Source organism: Psittacula echo, assembly GCF_963264785.1.
Source record: "Psittacula echo genome assembly, chromosome: 1".
Classification (NCBI taxonomy): domain Eukaryota; kingdom Metazoa; phylum Chordata; class Aves; order Psittaciformes; family Psittacidae; genus Psittacula; species Psittacula echo.
The window spans coordinates 154006314-154027006 of NC_137735.1; the positions used below are offsets into that span (position 1 = coordinate 154006314).

Sequence of the window (20693 nt, forward strand, 5' to 3'; positions counted from 1 at the left end):
AGTAGAGGGGCAGGATCACCTCCTTCGACCTGCTGGTCACGCTCCTCTTGATGCAGCCCAGGATACGGTTGGCTTTCTGGGCTGTGAGCGCACACTGAGGCCGGCTCATGTTCATTTTTGTATCGACCAACACCCCCAAGTCCTTCTCTGCAGGGCTGCTCTGAATCTCTTCTCTGCCCAACCTGTAACCGTGCCTGGGATTGCTCCAACCCAGGTGGAATGCACCTTCCTCCTCCTCACTTGTCCTCCATAGCTATCCAGTGCAATGAGCAGTGTTGTGCTGGAGCAGAGCTGAAGAGGCTGACCTCTTTCGTGGTGGGAGAAGAGCTCGGTAGCTCTCTGCCTGGGGTGCTTCAGAGGCTTTTTCCTTGCAGTGTTAATCTCTGCTCTGCCTGATTTGGAGAGGGACTTGAACTTGAGTCTTTTCCATCTGAGACAAGTGTCCTGAGCCGCACCATTCTCCCTTCCCCTCCTCACTCAGTGCAGTAAAAAGCTTTGTTGGCAGTGCCTGGCAGGGGCTAAGCCAGTAAACCAAGCAGTGCCCAGACTGCAGCGCTGGCCTACTGTTGTCTATTCTGTGTAATTGTTAGCATCCTCCGTGGCATGCTTTTAGCACCCTTGTGGATGATGTCAGGGCACGGTTTGTGGAGCAGCATTGGCCAGGGACTGTTTCCAACATGTGGCATGTTAAAAAACACCTATTTCAGGGAAAAAGTGGGAGGGAGCACACATACAGGTGTGAGTTGTAGCGGAGCACCACTGTTAATATTTGTCTTCAAGGCCACGGAGTGGACCTTGCTGGCTTTATTTATTAGAATAGGCATAGGACTTGATCTCAACTTGCTGAATTTAGGTTGTTCTTGTACCTAGCTTAATCTTTTGGATGGGTTAATTCTATGTAATGGAAGAGCCTCATCAAGTTCACCTGGGAGACTGGTTTTTCCGTCCCATTCTTTGTGCACTCTGGTTTGACATGGGAAATATCCTCTTCTGATTTCAACCTGTTTTCACTTGCAACTTCTGCTTTCAAATAGGTAATAACTGCTGGATTAAAGAGTATTTGAGAGTCTTTCAGAGTGCCTTAAGTTTGCTCTCTGTCTCTCATTTTAACAAGCATTTCATCCTGGACCCCACAAGCCTTGCTGCCAGAATGTTTGTTTCTATGAAAAGGTTTTGTTTTAATGAATGAGCATTTTTGAACAAAAATAACCTGTGTCAGAAAATTCTGCCTCTAAAACTACTCCATGAAAGAAAGGGACAGAAACTGAATTGGTGGCTTTCCTGCCCACTGTGCATTTGCAGTAGGTGCTACTAATTTAAGCTGAACAGTAAAGACCATTATTTATCACTCCCTGGCAAAACTGCCAGTCATCTGCTGCCTAGGTGGAGCTCTAGATAGCCAGGGAAAAGGGCAAAGCCAGTGAAGGCCAAGCGGTAGTGTAAATGAGAGGTGGGGATTAGGTTTTCACAGGTATAGTACAGATGCCACTTGGCATTTAGAATCCATCGGGGGGATATTTTGATGTTGTATTGTTCTAGGGAACGCACCAAGCAGTAAAAATTCCTAGTTAATGTTTCAGAACACTTTAAGTGTTACTTTTAAACACAAAAAATAAGTCTCGTGCTGATAGCCCAGTCATCGTACCATGGAAAATAGCAAGTAACACATTCCTGAATGTAGTAATGTGGTGGCTGTGTTGCGTGAATTGCTTTTACATCTTCATAATCTACACCCAGCAGAACTGCTTACTGCTATTGTAGCCATAGTTTGCAATAAACAGGGTCTACTGAGTAGGATCTCTTTTGATGTTTTATGTAATTATACTTAATGAAAAAGCCAGGACTTTGGTATTAAAAATCTTCAGGTAAAGTTTTTTATAAGTAATGGATTTAAGGATTTTATTTTTTTTTCTTCAGTACATACTCCTATATTCCTCTTTAATTTTATTGGTTTTTCTTTTCTTAGTGTAGATCTAAGTGATGAAGAACTCTCTTAATGCTAAAAGTATAAATGTGAGTAGTAGAAGTGTAAAGAAAACCCTGTAAGAAATTCATAAGCAGCAAACATGGTATCTTGCCTATAGCTTCTAAAATATTTGTCTACATGCTGTAGATTGAAGTTGAAATTATTAGCTGCCTGGAGTCAGAGTGGGCAGCTGCAGTGTGGGTTTGCTGTGTGAGCAGGGATGCCAAATGAACGAGTGAGCCGTCAAAGGCTTGGTGTTACCAACGCTAGTTGTTAGATGGAAGGGCCATACCTCGCTCTTCTCAAATACCTCTACTAGGTACACTAGGACCATCTGGTGTTTCAACTCCTTATTCTCCAGCTTTTTATTGTACATCCTGACCTGCTGACTCTCAGCTCTTATCCAGCAGTTACCATAGCGCTGGCAGCAGAGAAAACATCACTGCTTTCTGTCTCTGATTCCTCTGGGGCATTTGAAACAAATTTCTTCTTAGGAAGATAGTCTCAGACTTAGTCACTACATAAGGAGTTTCTTGCTTGCTGATTTCCAAGCAGAGCATCTGATCTTATGGTGGCCTTGGCTTTTACCTTTGCAATGACTGCATGCACAATGTGATCTACAGAGAGTAACAACGCCTTTTTCCAGGTTGGTATTTTCTTGTCTCTATGTCACACGTAATAAAGCTAAGCACATATCATCTCCCTGCAAAGTTAAATCTGTTTGACCCAAAGTATTTGTGTGGATTTTGGAGGGTTAAAATCAAGTAGGCTTGTATTGATTAAACAACCACAGAGATCATGGTAAAGGGGGAAGCAGGTTCTCCTGTTGTACTGTGTTTATTTTTATTTTTCACTCCAAGACCTGTTTGCCTTTTGCAGCGTGAAAGAGTGCCTTGGACCTGTTAGGAGAACCAGCAGCGGCATTAATAATGGGACAACTTTGGCTGCTGCTCCCCCTGAAGTGGGTGGGCTGGGCTGCTGGGGACAAGAAACTACTGATTCAGCTGATGAGGTCCTGCTGAAACTTTTCAGTAATGAGATTTCTTGTTTAGAAGAAGACTACAATACTGTGCAGTTACTGTTTCCTTTAGGAACCAAGATCACCCTCTTTTTCTCTCAAAAGATTAGGAATCCTGAGTGTACAGAGAAGTGTATTTTTGTCACTGTAAATAAATTTTAAAAATCCAGGTGTGTTCGTTCATGCTTAGCTTACTTTCTCTAGAACTCTTCCAGACCTTTGGAAAGCATGTACCCAAGTGTTACAACCTCACAAATGGCACATGAAGCCTCACTGCGGGCAGACTTTGCTTTTCTCTCTGTCACTGCTGAGGCTTGTGCCATCTTCTAAAATTAACAAGACTGAGCCAGAGCTGTTTAGGTTTGGGCAGTTAAACAAACTTAGAAAAGTGGAAAAGCAAGCACAATGTTTTGTAAAAAATGATGTGAAAAGGATTCACTTTCGCTTCCCTGTGTTTAAGTGTCATGGCGTTAGTTCAAGCTGAAAGCAGTATTGTGTCACCTGTTCTACTTTTCTAATTGCATTTAACTGCTGTCTCTACAGATTATCAGTAAAACATAATTATTCTCTTAATCCTCCTAATGGCTATTATTTTCTTTTTCATTTTGATGCGTGTTTTCTCTAACAATCATCTCAAACCTTTGGAAGGTAGATGTACTTTTTAGTTTACCAAATGAAAGAGCAAAAGAGTTTTTCTGTGGATCTCGAAACAGTGTGTTAAATAAAGTTAAAACAAAACTCCAAGCGTCCACAATTTTTGCCGAGCTTCATGTGGGAAGGTTTCCTTGCTTATTGCAGCCTCCTCGAATCTCAGCATCCCCTCTCAGCAGTTCTTAATTCATCTTTTTTTTACAGCAATGTCTTCTTTTCATTGGGAAATCCATGTTTCATTCTCAGAGTTTTCAGCGTCTTACCTGCATAAGGGACAACATGAGTGTTCATTTTAAACTTCCTGTACTGACTGTGTGTCTACTGGTGTAGTGTGCAGTAGTTACCAGGAGATAACGTTTCAACGTATCCATTGCCTTTCTTTTTCCAAATTGTATTCGCAAGTGGTTGGAGACACTTAAAAGTTGCTGGAAGAGTCCAATTCCATAATGTTCCCTTTCTCTTTTAGGTTGAGAGTGACCTTATTTTTATCCTTGAAGCTTGAGTTATGAAGGAGGTTATTAAACTGACTGATGTCTTGCCAGTACTGCTCTTTTTTTTTTTTTTTCCAGCCAGGCTTTCAATTAGTTTACATTTCTTGCCAATGCAGAAATTATTCTTGGGCCATGATGAGGTAAATTATCTCAGGTTGTAAAATTTATTGCTGACTCTAGTTAAATGCTTTGTTAATACTGGGGACAAAGAAGAACTTGCCCTTTGCCAGTTTTGCAAAAGGATAGTTGGTTTTGTGCTGTTGTTAGGTACGTTCCACTGTGAAACGTCATGAAGGAAGGAGAGTGCAGTGAGCCCAGCGTCATCCTAGGGATAATGATTGTGCAAGTTGGTTTGATTCAGTCTCATCTTCACCCTTAAAAATGGCAGTCATTGTCGTGTCTGTTCTTTAATGTAGACAGTGTTAAAGTTAATGACCTCACCCTAAAACACATGTGCACTCAGATTACAAACCAGTCATGCCTGATTGTAGATGTAGCAGCAAAAATGGACAAAAAATGAGTTGTCCGTTCTCCCAGCTGTGCATATCCCCGCATACTATGTTATTTCCTGCACTTTAGCTGTAGGTTGCATATGATTGTTAGAAAATCTCAATTTCTGTTTTTCTTTCTTGTTTTAAAAGCTTTTTAAGGGGGAACTTTAAAATGAGTAACTTAGTAATTGGAAGGCAAATGGTTCGGTTTGTCAAGCTTGTTCCCAGGAGAGGTCATATATGCAAGAGACAGGCCTGTCAGACTAAGTACCAACTTTGGTTATGGGGTGCTTTTTAAATTGATCTGCTGGTATTCCACCAGCAAAGCTAGTCTTTGCAATCTGCAAACCTGGTGTATGGTACAGCTGCAATGCTGGGATTTTACCATGTATATACCTATATGTGTATATGTATTGATTTGGAGAAAACTCCAGGAACAAACTCGCCAACAGAGTTATCAAGGTGACAAGCAGGTATTCTTTATTGCGGCGCCGGGATACGCGGTGTATAGCTCCTCCTAATATGTCTTCGAATTGCTAAACAAGTTGTCCTCATATAGTCACTAAGCATACATATTCATTATGTACACACATGCATATTCATGAGGCTACTTGTGTATTACATCATTCTTCTAGAAAGTTTCCCTACATGCGTACAAAACTGTGGTGGTGGTCTTTGGGGGTCGTTTACTTCTTCCAACAATCTTCATCACTTCTGGCAGCCTTTAAAGCATGCCCAGTAGATGTTTATACCAGCTTAATTGATTCATTAACACCACAGACACAGCAATCATCCTGTCCTTCTACTTATCAGTTAGTTTAACTGCAGCCCATCCTGGACACCTGCTATTCCCAGATACTCCTTATCCTTACCTCCTGTTTTTCTATCCTGTTTTTCTACGCTCATTTTGTACTAAGGTCATAAGGGCCTAAAACTACGTCAACTACAACGATTTATCTCTTACAAAAATTCTCAGTATGTTCTCTAGCTGTACTCTATTTTTTTCTCTGTGAAGCATGCACCTCAGTAATTTTCCATTGCTACTGTTACAAAGCCATCAAACTTAACATTGCTTACAACTGATTCTAAAGGTTTATATTATTTCATTTTGTGATTTTCTGCTCCTTTTGTCTCAGTATACATATGTGTATATACACATACACCCCACAAATACTCATTTAACAAAGCACATAAATATACATATAGAAGTTCTGCTGAAGAATTAACTCTTCTTGATTTTGTATTTCTTTGGAGAAGTTTCATTACAAAAATGAAAGGAGATGTTAACAGTACATCCAAACCCAAACAAAGCAGTGTTCAGTCTCAGTTCTTGCTTAGTTCCTTGGTTGGTAATGGCTAATGATGTCTTTATTGCAAAACTTTTGTGCATTCATGTCTTCAGAGGACCCTCACTGTGCTTCAGGATACGAGGCAATTATTCGTAATAGGGTAATTATATTTCCAATCAGATCTTGTTATGGAGAATGGTGTTGCTAGAGGACAAAAATACTTGGCTTGGAATCTTGTGTACTTACATGAAAGTTGGAACCTGCTATTATGTGTTTCTGAGAAGCATGCAGTGCATTTCTGAAAAGTGTCTACTCTCATCTTTGTATCTCCTCACTCGTCTTTCCCCCTTTTCTAAATAGTTCCTACATGATAATGAGAAGTTGTCTTATGTAAAATGTTGCCGTGCTGATAAGAATGGTTCATGACATGGTGATGCATTTATGGTACAGGTACCTGGAGCTGGAAAGCAGCGGTCATCGAAATGAAATCAGGTTGCATTATCGTTCAGGCAGTCATCGCTCCCACACAGAAGTGTTCCCATACATTTTGGCAGATGATAAATGGCACAGGCTTTCCTTAGCAATCAGTGCCTCTCACTTGATTTTACATGTGGACTGCAATAAGTAAGTTAAATGTTTTATAAGAAGTTTTCACATTTGGAACATTCCAGCTCTGAGCAAATCAAATAATAACAACTTGGGACTGTATTTTTCCTTCCTTTTCAGAATTTATGAAAGAGTTGTGGAGAAGCCCTTCATGGACTTACCTTTGGGTACAACCTTTTGGCTGGGACAAAGGAATAATGCACATGGTTATTTTAAGGTATGCATTCCCTGAAAGGAAGAGTGAACTTGAAAATGATTAAGGAGCATATCTCATATGAGGGACAGCTGAGAGAGCTGGAATTGTTCAGCCTAGAGAAGAGGGGGCTCAGGAGGGATCTCATCAGTATGTTTAAATACCTGAAAGTGTGTGGGGAATGAAGGTAAGGGGTCCAGACTCAGGGGTGCCCACTTACAGGCCAAGAAGCAATGGGCAAAACCTGAAACACCTGAGATTCCATCTGAACTTAAGAAAACAATTCTGCTATGGGGCTGGTTGAAGTAGGACTACTATGGAAATATTCAAAAGCCATTTGGGCAGAGTCCTGAGCAACCTGCTGAGGCTGATCCTGCTTGAACAGGGAGTTGAAGTAGATGATCTCAGGAGGTGCCTCCCAGTCTCAACTATTCTGTGCTTCTGTAATCATAATACAATTTTTAGGGCTATGGTGTGTTGTGTAGCAGCTTATCTGATGCAGTGAGCTGTGTTTCCATCAATAAATAAAGTTGCAGAGCCAGATGCATAGGGCTCAGTGTCACCAAGTGACACAGCCAACTGCAGCTGAAGACAGGGAAAGATAAATGGCTGAGTGCAACAGAATTCCAGGAAATAAATGGTCAGATTATTGTCTGTTTCATAGATAAATGTATTTTTTTTTTTTTTGTGTGTCACAGAACACTACAGTCTAGGGAAGTCCAATTTAATTTCCTCTGTAGGATTTAGATTTCATCACAGTATCTTCTCTGCTCAGAAATGAATGAGATGACTAGCATCAGTGATGAAAACGCTTTTTCCCTCAGGGAGAATATTTGTATGTGTTTTGCTTACTGCTTCTGCTTTAAGATGTATATATAGCAAGAACCTGGTGTATAGGAAGATTGAGAAAGTGAATGCTATGTTGAACTGGAGTGTAAATTTTGATTCCTCTGAGTCTATTAGGTAGCACACATTGGTCATAGCCACTGTCTATCATTTGTCCTGTCTTCTCTGGAGCTGCTTTAACAAATGATGGCATCCCTGTGGATACGTTCCACACTGCAGTCCCATTTTCCTCCCAGTAGGCATCTTTTTACTTGAGCTGCAAAATGGAATTGATGATGTTGATCACAGACAGAATCACTTTTTTAAAGTATGGCCTGTTAAATCATTTTCTTTTTTTTTCAATGTAAACCACTTTGGTTATGGCTTTCACAGCAAGTTCCGTGCTTTTGTACCGAAATCAGGTTTTGGATGTTGAAATAGTGTTTCCTATACTTGTATGCTAACATATATCCTTGTACAGAGGTCCAGTGGGACAATCAGATTTGGAAACTGGAGCATGACTTTTTGTTTTTCAACTCAATATGTGTTTTCTTTTCCTCAAAAGACTAAGAGGATTTCTGCTAAACAAATTGCAAAATTTTTTTCCTGGCTTAAATAAAGTTGACTCCATGAATAAAATCAGAAAATATTAATGTATTATTTAAACTGATCTCAAATACATATTCTTTATTCTCCTTCTATTTTTCTTGTGCTTTCTCGGCTTTTGACTTGATTATGTTCTTCTTTTTGCCAAATCATAGTCACTGCAAAGAAGCTTATTCGTTGTAGAAAAAAGAATACCCCAGTAGTGGACTGTTTTTTGTTTTTCCTTTTTTCTTTCCTTTCAAGAAAGATAAAATTAAACAAAATTACATGGAGAATTTTGCCATGGTTACAAATATAAACCAGCTTATCAGAAATATGGAAGTGGACAGCTGTTAAAAGAGCTTTGATACAGCCAAAATATACTGTGCTTTGATTTCTCCAGCCTAATACAGTACCAGTGGTCAAACTGCATCTGAAAATGTGACTTTGTTGTACAGGGGTTTTATCAGTTTAGAAGATGAGGACTTTCAGTGTTTCTTAGTGTTTTGGAGAGCATTTATTTTTAGGCAGCCACTGTGGGATAACTCCTACTGGTGTGATTTTGGGAGGGCCAGGTGCTTAGCTGTTTCTGAAAATCAGGCTGCTTTGAGAAGATGAAATGGATTGTCCAGAGGAATCAACGTAGTCAAAATCATTAGTCGCTCTGAAAAAGATTTTATTTGGCTGTATTTGATTTTGAACGTTATATGACTGTACTAAACCAATGTGCCGTAGGCATATTCACCGGGATATATTTGTACCTGTTTCACTTTAAGGTGTGAAGTCTGAGAAAGCAGTTCTGCCGATCTGATTTTTGGTACTCTGTAACTTCTCTCAGTACCTGGCATCCAGCAATGGTGTGTTAATTTGAAATACTAGGTTCTTTAAGAGCCTGTGCAAAGCCTCACATGAATTGTCAGGAGGTTCTGATTTGGGAGCCCAGGTGGGTTTGGTGTCACAGCTCCCTTTTGTTACTTTGGGAGAATAAGGATCCTGAATTCTTGGTGAGTAGCAGAGCCCAGCTCACATCGAATAGCTGATACATGATGAATACAGCTTCTCAAATAGCTGGAGAAACTTTTCTGGTGGTTAATAGCTAAATTGTTTGAATACTCTCCTCTGTTCAGTTAAGAGTGTTTTAAACTTGAATGGGTTGGACCCCGCCATACCTCTTTTTCATGAAAGTGCCATAACTTGGATTCACATGAGATGGAACTTGATAGCGCTGGGGATGGAAGGGAAAAGAAATAAATACAGCAAGCTTTTTGGTGCACTCTTCAAAGAGGTCTTTGCTTCTGACTTGCAGAGCACATACTGTGGGGAGGTCCTGACATGGAGCCCTGTCTCAGGCATGCCTGTTTTTTTCACAATTGACAAATTGCTGCAGCTCCTTGCGCAGCAAGGGGAAGCATCTGATCACCCTAGATTGTAGCTGTGTTATTAAGGGAGAAAGGCAGGCATGGTATTCAAGTATCCTCTTAGTTGCCCTCCAGTGGCACTTACTTTTCTCTGTAGGTCACTTAGGTTGCTAAGTCATCCCAGGTCATTCACTTGAAGTCAAAATTCTGTTGTTTTTTTATTGACTTTGCAACTTTTGCAACATCTGTATTGAATGCCCTGTGCATGTGGATGAAATTGGACTTTTGCAGTGTGTTCTTAGTGTCATGAAACATTCTCTTTAGAAGCACACTGAAGCATGTTGTAATTATTTTACTTTTCTTCCTAAGAAGGAGTTTTGGAGATGCAGGAAGTCATAGAGGAAAGGAACATCTGGAATGATATGATAGGATGGCTGACTTCGAAATTGCTATTTGGCCTTTGCTTTTGGAGACCAGTGAAGTGTCTGCTAATTATAGGTTAAGGGTACATGTAAATTCTGCCTGCAAGCATGGGATCTATTTTGCTGGCATAGTTGAATTTCAAGCTAAACGCCCCCTAAGTTCTTGCCAACATACAACTCTGCAGCAGTGTAGCAGGCCTAGTTTCTCAGCATTCTGCATGCTTTATGGAAAGGATCCCCATCAAAATCTGTCATGGTTTAACCCCAGCTGGCAGCTAAGCATCACAGAGCTACTTGCTCACTCTCCTCTGTAGGGGGTTGAACGGAGAGAATCAGGAGGGTAAAAGTGATAAAACCTGTGGGTTGAGATAAAGACAGTTTAGAAGGTAAAGCAAAAGCTGCTCACAAAAGCAAAGCAAACCAAGGAATTCATTCACCACTTCCCATGGACAGACAGGTGTTCAGCCATCTCCAGGACAGCAGAGCTCCATCATGAGCAACCATTACTTGGGACAAACGCCATCACCTCCCAACTCTTTGTGCACCCCCAGCCTGCTTGCTGATGGGATGAGGAGCAGAAAGAGCCTTGAGGATGTGTAAGCACTGCTCTGCAATAAGGAAAACATTCTTGTGTTATCTACACTGTTTTCATCACAAATCGAAAACTTAGCCCCATACTAGCTACTATGAAGAAAATTAACTCTACCCCAGACAAAACCAGCACAAAATCATACAGGATTTACATGAATGTGTTTTTCCTGACTCAAGTTCCTTTAATCTTCACCTCTTTTTGACAGGCATAGATTAGGAAGAGATTTGCATTTTTAAAGTTTTCAAAGTAACTGAAACTGCAACTGTTTTTCACATTACTTTTAAAGGTCATTTTCAAGTTTTTCTCAAATGGCTAACTAAAAATAACAATGAAACCACCAAATTCTTGCCATATAATTACATCTTGGCATTTACTCTTATGCCTTTAAAAATGGTGAAGTATGTCTGTATCTATTCCTATTTTACTTTGTGTTTATTCTTCTATCACTGCATTGGATCAAGGCAAGAAGTTGTATATTCATAAGTATTGTTTTTATCAGGCAGTTTTTCTGTGTGGGCTTTAATGCTTTGCATGGTGAATGAAAAACATAATTTTGACAGGTATAAATAATGTATCTTTTTTTTTCTCTCCACTTACACATAGGGCATAATGCAAGATGTGCAATTACTTGTCATGCCTCAAGGATTTATTTCTCAATGCCCAGATCTTAATCGCAGTAAGTCTATTAATTCTTATGCCATAAAATGAAAGGTGTACTTTGTACCTACTTTCTGTCCAACAAGATTTCTTAAAACCTTGAGTTTCACTGCATTAGTTGTCTACTCTGACATGAGTGAGCCTATTGTGAATACAGTTTGTATTTTATTAATATGCATATTTTGTTGTTCTAGCATGCCCAACTTGTAATGACTTCCATGGACTTGTGCAGAAAATTATGGAACTACAAGACATTTTAGCCAAAACATCAGCTAAGGTAATGTTTACTGGGAGTCACAGCATGGCAGAAATGAGGACTCTGGTTTTTTAGATTATTTGTGCCTACGTGGGGATGTGTGCGTGATTGTGTGGAACATCCCTGCATGGTATGTTTGTATTTGTATATCTGTGCCTAGTGTCTATATGTATGAATTCTGAGTTCAGAAAGCTTTCTGGTGTTTTCATATTTTTATAGAATCATATATTTCAATAGGGAACAGAGTCTAAATCCCTGAGGAGGGAAAGGGCTCATATATTCAAACTGTATTTATTAGGCTAACAAGTAAATCTAGAATGAAATAGGTTGCTGTGCTTATAATGCTTATTGCATCAAGACTTATTGGTCCAAGCCTTTTCTAGACCTGAGCTGCAAAAGCATGTTCAGGCAAAATATATACAAGACAAAGAATTAAGAATCCAAAGCAGCATTTTCTTTCTATTTTTCCTAGAATATCACACAAAAATCATTAATGTCTGCTGGTGAACATACACTAGTATTCTAGTTTTAAATGTCAGTTCTATAGATGTCTGCAGGGATGCTGTTAGCTGGCTGATTTGATATAGAAATGTTAAAAATACCTTGGTTGAAGTGGAGAAACAATTGCTAACATGTTGGTTTTGAGCTTTATCTCCAATTTTGCATCTCTTCGTATTCAGTCTTTTGTGTATAATCTAATATCTGCAAGTAGTTAATGCAGAGCAAGAGTCTTGGTCAGTTCACACATACAAAGATGAGAAATCATGGGCAAAACCCATCTTGACCTACTTGTTTTGCTTCATGATGTTCCTGATGTTAAAGAAAGATGAAATGTGTTGTGTCTTGCTTCTTAGTTCCCATCTCTGAATGACTGATGGTCATTACATCATAGTGTATTTTACCATGTTTTATTGTCTTTGACTGCATTTGCCTATGTATATTATTTCATCTACATGCCTGATGATCACGTTTATACTAATGTGGAAACCATTTACGAATTCAAAACTTCTTCTGTGAATTATAAATATAGTTGTCCCAAGCTGAGCAGAGGATGAACAAGTTGGATCAATGCTACTGTGAAAGGACCTGCACAATGAAAGGCACGACTTACAGAGAGTTTGAATCGTGGACAGATGGCTGTAAGAACTGCACTTGCATGGTATGGCTATAGTTTGAACGGAGACTCAGGAACTGGTGTTTCCTCTGATTACAGTTTTACTGAGGCAAATGATGAAAACTCCTAGGTGTGTGCTAGGTAGTAACAAAAAAGTGCTAGAAAACCTATTCTACATCTAAGGAATAGTATTAATGAATGTGTTTTCCTATTGTTTCAGCAGTGCCAGCATATGTAGCTCACGTATATTTCACATATATTTAGCTATCATGTTATTCCTATGCACTCAGTTGCAAACAGTTTCTCTGGATAATTAATTCCCTGCTTTTTGTCACTATAAATGTAGCCTTTTTCTTAGCAAATTATTTAATGGATCCCTTGTGTCTGATTTCCTTTGGTTGCCTTTGGTTACATCTCAGTAATACAAAGTAAAAAGTCAGGGTCATATGCATGCTCTGTTGTACCACAAATGAAAAAGATTTGCTAGGTGGATGGAAGATTCCCAAGGGTATCACAACTGCAGAAGTGATAGCATAGTCTGGTATCCTTTCAGGTGCCAGATCATGGCATCTTTGTTATTGTCTATTTGTGTAAAACTCATTAATTTCACTTGAACTCCTTAAATGCCTAGTCCAAAGGCCATTAGTAATCAGTGAAAAGGGTGTTGTCTGTACTGCACCTTAGATTGATTTGCTGCTATCTATAATTTGTTAAATGTTTCTTCTTAAGCTCAGCATGATTTTGACCTTTGTATTTCCATAGGGATATTAATTTTGCTTTTAGTTTTTTGTGTTTGATGAGAAGATGACTTAGTCCAAGGTATGAAATCTGGCTGATAGCTATTTAGATATTGAATTTAGTGTTAAATGCATTAAGTATTTTTGTCTCAGATTTTTCTTGCAGCTGTGAAATTATTACCTTTTAGGCATGTATTGTCTCTCATGTGAAAATCAGAAGGCAGAGTATTGTTCTGCGAGGTTGCTATTTCACACTGATCTGTCAATTTGCTGTTGACTGGCAGAATGTTTTACCTCCAAATAGATTTGCCTCTAAAAAAAATAAATTTGATCATTATCATCTCAAAGAACACATCATATATGTCTAAAAGATTATATGCATGATATTCTAAAGGTATAGTTTCTGTTCTTGTAGTTATTAAAAGAACCAAATTAAAACGTATTTTTAGGTAGTGTTAGAGAGTTCATTGCATTTAAAAATAGACTTTAAGTTCCTGTATTTGAGAACATTTCTGCTCTTTCTATATATAACTACCAGTTGTGCACCTTTTGTTCTTCTAGAATGGTACTGTGCAGTGCGAGGCTTTGATTTGCCCCCTCTCTGACTGCCCGCTTAACTTTGCCCTGGCATATGTGGATGGCAAGTGCTGCAAAGAATGTCAATGTAAGTTTTACTGTGGTGCTTCCTTCAATGAATATTTTGAAATCTGTACAGAAAAGGAACCCGTCTGTAAACATGTCAGTGAAAGAACTGATCAGGGAATGAAATATTCAAGTTAAGGAATCAGGGAGCTTTGACTTCTCTGAAATAGTTTTAGAAATTGATAACCAGAAGGTGTTAATTTTTCTGGTGATGGTATTTAATTTGATTTTTTTTTTAATCATAAGTATTTCTGATCAATATTTAAGAAGGAAAGATAAATTAAAGAACTTTCTACAGGCTTTTATAGTCTGTCTTTTAGACCAAACTGCTAGAAATTCAAGAACGATTGCCTGGTGTTTGTTTTTGCCAGTGTTTCTAAGACCTCTATCACAAGAATAATGTACTTTCAACCTTATGTTGTAGTGCTAGATATAGAGGTTCAGATTTATGATTCTTCTTCTGTAATTAAAGGAAGAGAAAACTCATACTAGACTCAAGAGACCAGCAAAAACCAGACACCTAGAAATGTTCTTTCACAAAAGGTCAGACAGAATTATAAGGAAACTGGAAAGAGGTAATTTAAGGTTGTCATTTAAGATAGGTGATTACCTTTTGGGTTTATATCATTTTGATTTTGTTGCAAATTGGGTCCAGAGAAGGGAAATTTTAGGTTAATCACTGTCTAGATGGATTAGATACAATACTTTAGGTTGATTATGGATGTGTGTGCCATATGTGATGGTTATTTATTTTAGGCTACAGGGGAATCCATTCTTGAAATTGAGCATGAGATGCACACGCTTTATTCTGTAAATGATGAGATTTTTCTCTGTGATTTCATCACTATTCTACTGCTGTATAAAACTTACAGAGTATGGAGAAATATATAACTGGTTAAAATGACATGTTGTAAGATAAAATTCAGGAAGACATTTTGTACTCCATTGATCTTGCTCCCACAGGAGTTTATTAATATTTAATTGTGTTAGAAGTTACACAAACCATCCCATTTTATGAAACCTTATTAACTTACTCAATTAGATTAATTCTAACTGAGAGGAAATGGGAATTCAAATATTTTATTTTTTTAATCAGCTACACAGAATTTCCATGCATATTGGATGGCTGAGGGCATTGGCATTTCAGGGAAGTGAGATGTATGGAGTTCAAGCCTCTATTTGGATCCTTGACCATGTTGGCAGAGTTCAAAAATCTGATCCTCTGAAGTATGTTTTTGTAATGTACTGCCTGTGAATTGAGTTGGGAATTCACCATCCAGATGTTAATGGAGAAGTGCTCACATTGAGTGACTTATTATGAAGTTGCTTTTATTGGAAGTCTTGATAAAGGTCGAGCAATGTGAATGAGCATATGGACACTGACCTTGTCATACAGCATTGCTACTCTCCTTTCAATTAATTGAAAGCAAGTGCTAATACAGCCACTTTGAAGTTTACTCTGATACTGCCTTTTTGATATTTTTAATATTATCAAAAACCTTTTAGCTTCCAGTGTTGTTAACTTGATGCCAGTGCATAATTCAGTTTATAACTAATATGCGCACATATAACTCTTGAGAAACTACCAGAAAAATTAGTAGATCAAAAAATATAAACAAAAATTGCTTTTGCAAAATTATCCCTAATTTCATCTAGGTTATTTAAAGTGCCTTTAAAAAAATCAAACAACTTTTTAAAGTGGCCAAATCCCTGGAACCAAAGGATGGAGACTATAAATTGGAGTCCCATTGACAAGGTAGTTAAATTCCAGTGAAAAGAGCATTGAGAATGGAAGTTAGAGGCAATGGAGACTGCAGGACCCTTGCATTTTCTCCAGGCCAGTTTGGTGGAATTGCTGAGTTGTTGCTGAGCTCATGTATATATGTGACAGCTGTATCCTGTCTTTAGTGCCTTCAACTCAAGATCTGAGCTTGACTGAGGTCAGTATGCTCAGTGATCACAATTCTTGCTCAAGGGGTCAAAGCTGAGTTCCTCCATTTGCATAGGTTCTGAGAATAACTTTTTTCAATTCTCAGAACAGTATCAGGGGATGTAGGATCTGACAGGATTATGTAGAGTGAACACAGATGGCTGATAATTGGAAAGGCAGTAAATTGGGTTGTGTTACTCAAGGAGCCACTATTCTTAGTATTGGACATCAGTCATAACTGCTGAGAAAAGGTGATGCCTAATACACTGTTCTTTAGCTGGGTTTAGTATTTGTTTCAAGACAGAACACTTATGAATATCTCGTTTCCTTCCTGGTATTTGTGGTACCGTGTACCAGATGATGAGTTGTTTCTGCCAAACTGTTGTGTGAGCTTGAACTGCCCAGGCAGTGGTAGCTGTGGCAGCCTTCTTGTGGCTGTCTCACCTGGGGCTGAGTGCTTCCCTCCACACTTGTTTCTTCTGCTAGGGTTCAAACAAAGCCACCAAGAATGAAACAAGAGGGATCTGATTTAATGGCAGCTGGCACAGCAGAGTGAAAGTGTAGAGCATTTAAGGCTTTTACAGTGGCCAGCAAGCAGGCTTCACAGGTTTTTTTGGTTTATTTGGTTTGTTCTTTTTTCCCCCTGAGTGACTGAGGATGGATTCTTTCTGCATGGCTTTAAGCACATTGAATTTGTGAATATAATCTGAAGGGGCTTCATTTGTACTGGTAAATAGAACAGGGCAGGCACAGTCCTGTGGCCGTGGTGCCAGGTGACACATGTGGCCCACACCTACATGGATAAACTTGCTTCCCTCCAACAAAGTATCTGCATCCAGATGGATGACTGGAAATGGCCTCTGATCGGTGATGTCCCCCTAGCTATGCCTGGCACTGCTTCATAGCATGTTGGCTGATACAGGCCAAAATGGTGCCATGATGTGTGCTAATGCTCAGACTGCATGAAGAATTGCAGATTGTAATCAAGCATTTTCAAGCCTGTTGTCATTTACTCTTTCATTACCTGTTGTATTTCGTTTGTTAGTTATGGACATCATCAGTTAAGCTCTCTTGGTAGTCAGTGGAAGAGATTGACATCTCCAGAGGACATTTGGTGCTGAGAAGGGGCTAGAAGGGATGGAATGAATTGCCTTTTGGAGGTAGATATCTCTTTCCATGAATTGTAAAGGGAGCCCAGATGATTAGAGTAGATCCTGAACTTTTAGACAGGTAGTTGTGAGGTTAATCTTTCCATCAGTTACTGTAATGTGTGTCAGCTAGGAATGGAAAGTGCTGGATTTGAGACCTGGTCCTGACATTAGCACTTATGCTAATAGGCTTGTGGGAGCCTACCACGCTGCCAAGCCCTAGGAATTTAATTTCAGCCCAGCATTTACAACAAAGCTGCACTGTCCAATATGTGTCTTGTTTGATGGCGTTCAACACTTAAAAAATTTCAGCACAACCGACTCTTCCTGTTTTTCTTAAATGTTGAGTTCAGGGAAGAACATCTGGTAAGGAATGTTGTAGATTTATCTTTAACCATTGTTGTTTTGCCTTTGGTTCTTCTTGTGAGCCAAATGAAACAACCAACCAACCAACCTAAACCCTGGTGGTCTTCCCTAACTCTGTACCTTTGTTTGAGGGTATTCAGACAACTTGTTCTGTTTTGCCTTGTGTGAAGGTCGATGCTGGTAGTGTAAGGAATGGCAATGCATGCAAATTTTCATTGTGTTCTCCATTAGTAGTAATGGGCTAAAAGAAGCAACATTTTTCAAGGGCCACAAATTGGCCAGAGTATTGAGCATATGTTTCTGCTGCAGACAAGCTATTCAACTCAAAAATCAGTCCAGCTATCAGACCATACATCTTAGATCAATGGGAACTTCCTGTGAAGAATTGTTTGAAGCTGGAAGGCAGAGACAACTTTCTTTTCTATTCCCAATGCAATTTTAAACCTATCTGAGAAAGTATGTGGAAGAGATCGTTAAATTCTTTTCTCCTCTGAAGAGACAGATGCATTTTGTGGTGATAGGCACTGATAGGAATAGGGGATAGATTAAGCTCCCTTAGCGACCCTATAAAGTGTTGCTTTAGACCACAGACTTGGCTTAAGAAGTACAAGGACGAGTTCATTTATGTCAAGTGAACTGTGGAAGGTCTGCCAATGTCTTAGCTGAGACAAGTGGTACTATGTCAGCAAATCTTTTTACGGTAACGTTTTTATTAGTCAGTGTGTTAACACTAAGGCCTTGCTTCCAATAGCTTATGTAATATATATATATTTTAAAGGAAGCCAGTGCATTTTTAAAAACCAGGTGATTTTCATATTTACCTTTTTTTTTAAAGATGAAGTGATATTTGCACGGCATCTGGTGCAGTAATAATTCCCATCACCAGAGACTGATCTCCAGGAAGAAATTGCTCTCTTCTTATCACTGTCTTCCTCCCAGTGATACTGTAGATACTTACAGACCTCATATCAAACTATTTAAATCTATCCCAACAGATATCAGTGGAGGTTAAAGTCTGAGCCATTATGTTTAAATCTGTGGGCTGTGACTTTTCCATGTACTTGCTTTTTTTTATTAAACAGGGGATTTGATGGATTTCTGGTGCATTTTAGCCAAATCTGCACTCAAACACAAGTATTTTAATCGAGCGTGAGAAGCATTGGACTGCACTGGATCGGCTCACGCTCCTGTTACTAGCAGGCATGAAGAAAGAGTGTGTAAAGAGGCATTATAACTCTGAAAGGATTTTTGAACAAAACAAAACACAAATATGGACATGGTAGTTCTTACAACATGCATGGGTTTCTGATGCAGTGACCTGTCTTGTTAGCTTACAGAAACTTCTATTGTTTTTATTAAAATTAAGGGCATTTCCCCTCTTGCATTTCATGATGCACTGTTCTTTCCCCACCCAAAGTTACACTCTTCTGCAAGCTCCTACAAGCAGGCTCCTTGTAGCCTATTGACAGAGAGGGAAGGAACTGTGAAAGCCCATCTGCTTCTCATTTGCACAGCAACTGACCATCTGCAAGAGTGCAAAATTTTTACCTAAAAACTTAAGGAATATTCATTAACCTCTCTCTGAAATTCACCATTTATCCATTTATTATATATGGATATACAATATATCCATATTATATATCATATACCATATAATATGGTATTATATTGTGATACCATAATATCCGAGGTATTATGGATTTAAGCCTGTGCTGCTCACTGGGTTCTTCACCTTTTCACAAAATTGTCAGCTTCTTTTCTGGGCAGAAGGAGTGGTGCTGTCTTGGCTTAGGTAATGTCCATCAGTGGCACAGTGACATGACAGCCCCTGCCTTGATCAACCAAGTGCTGAAGGAGCTTCTGCATTCAGTGGGGCACAGAGAAGAGGCTGCAGTGCAGAGAAATGATTGAGCAACAGAACAGGCATCGGTACTGGAGGAAGAAGAGGCAGGTTTTAGCAGTGAAGTGATGATTAGTCATTTATCATAGCTTTTTTAAAAAATGAACACTTCAGAATATAAAGAAGAAGCAACATTCCGGCTAATGCAAAAGTTTAGTTGCTTTTTGATTATGAATACTTATAGGTGACGCTTTCAAGATACAAATGTAAATAAAACATGAATTCTATTATTTTGATTTTTTTTTTTTTTTTTTTATTAGGAAGAATCAGATAAATTAACTTAGTTCAGAACAGAGCTGGCAGATATCTGAAATGTAGCCGGCACTGGATTATTACCTAGAGCCATGCCGTTTATTAAAGTCTGCTGTAGTCAGCATGCAGAAATTATGAATGTTATTTATCATTTAGCAGAATAGTGTCCATTTAGCCTCTACTTTCTGGATTTTCTACGCTGAAATGATTCACATCAACCTTATTTCTCAGGCTTTTGAAAAACATACAATGATAGTATCACATTGTAATGACAGATAAAAAGCATTATATGCACACTTGTACTACTGCGATGAGTTAACACTGTACTTTACTGCCCATTTTATACCTTTTTATTTCTCCAGCAACTCTGTGTCTTCAAAAGAAAGGCAGTATTTATATTCATTTAGAGACATTTTTTCTAAAGAAATATTTTTCAAGGGAAAAAAATGTATCCTTGAATTCGTATGGGTCAATAAAATCAGTGATGCTATTTTGGATTTGCAAAGCTATAGTGGAAAAGCATAATTGATGCATGTATCATCTGTGAATCCAGCATAGCTCCTACAATCTCAGTGTCCCACAGAATGGTTGAAGTACCAAGGGATCTCTGGAGGTCATCTGGTCCAACCCCCTTATACTCCAGCATGGCCACCTACAGCAGGCTGCCCAGGACTAAACGTTCTACACAGATGCAGACTCCACAACCACTCTGGGCAACCTCTGCATGTGTTCGGTCACCCTCACAGTAAAAAATAACAACCTGCTTTCTTATGTCGAAATGGATTTTCATGTGTTTTTAATTCATGCCCATTGCCTCTTGTCCTGTCACTGGGCATGACTGAGAACAGTCTCTCTCTTCTTCATTCCTTTCCATCAGTAGTTTTCACAGATTGGGAAGATCTCCTCAGAGCCTTCTCTGGGAAGTGTAAGATCTTGGGAAGCTGAACATTGAGATACCTTAAGAATGTTTTGAAGCCTTTCCTGTGATGAAGACAGTGTAAAAAATCCCCTTGGCTTTGGTAGGCAAGGACAATCTCACCCGTGACCCTAGGTGCTCAGTCACTACCCTATTTTCCATGGTAAAGGTATAGAAATTTTCAAACTAGTCTTACACCGTAGCAATATGTTTGGTTTGTGTCTGTTATATATCCAATTGCAGGATTATCAAGGGCTTCTTGGTGCGGAGCTTGTAGTCCCTAATGAC

The 20693-nt window shown here is 39.0% G+C and overlaps 1 protein-coding gene across 1 annotated transcript in view; it reads left to right on the plus strand.

Moving 5' to 3' along the window:
* Positions 1 to 20693, plus strand: part of NELL2 (neural EGFL like 2) — a gene marked incomplete at both ends in the record, with an annotated part of 153296 nt that overhangs the window by 28940 nt on the left and 103663 nt on the right. Inside the window, 6 exons of the mRNA XM_080634423.1 lie at positions 6357 to 6530; positions 6633 to 6729; positions 11091 to 11163; positions 11339 to 11421; positions 12431 to 12559; positions 13813 to 13915. Of these exons, the coding sequence (XP_080490549.1) occupies positions 6357 to 6530; positions 6633 to 6729; positions 11091 to 11163; positions 11339 to 11421; positions 12431 to 12559; positions 13813 to 13915 (659 nt within the window). The remainder of the gene's footprint in view (positions 1 to 6356; positions 6531 to 6632; positions 6730 to 11090; positions 11164 to 11338; positions 11422 to 12430; positions 12560 to 13812; positions 13916 to 20693) is intronic.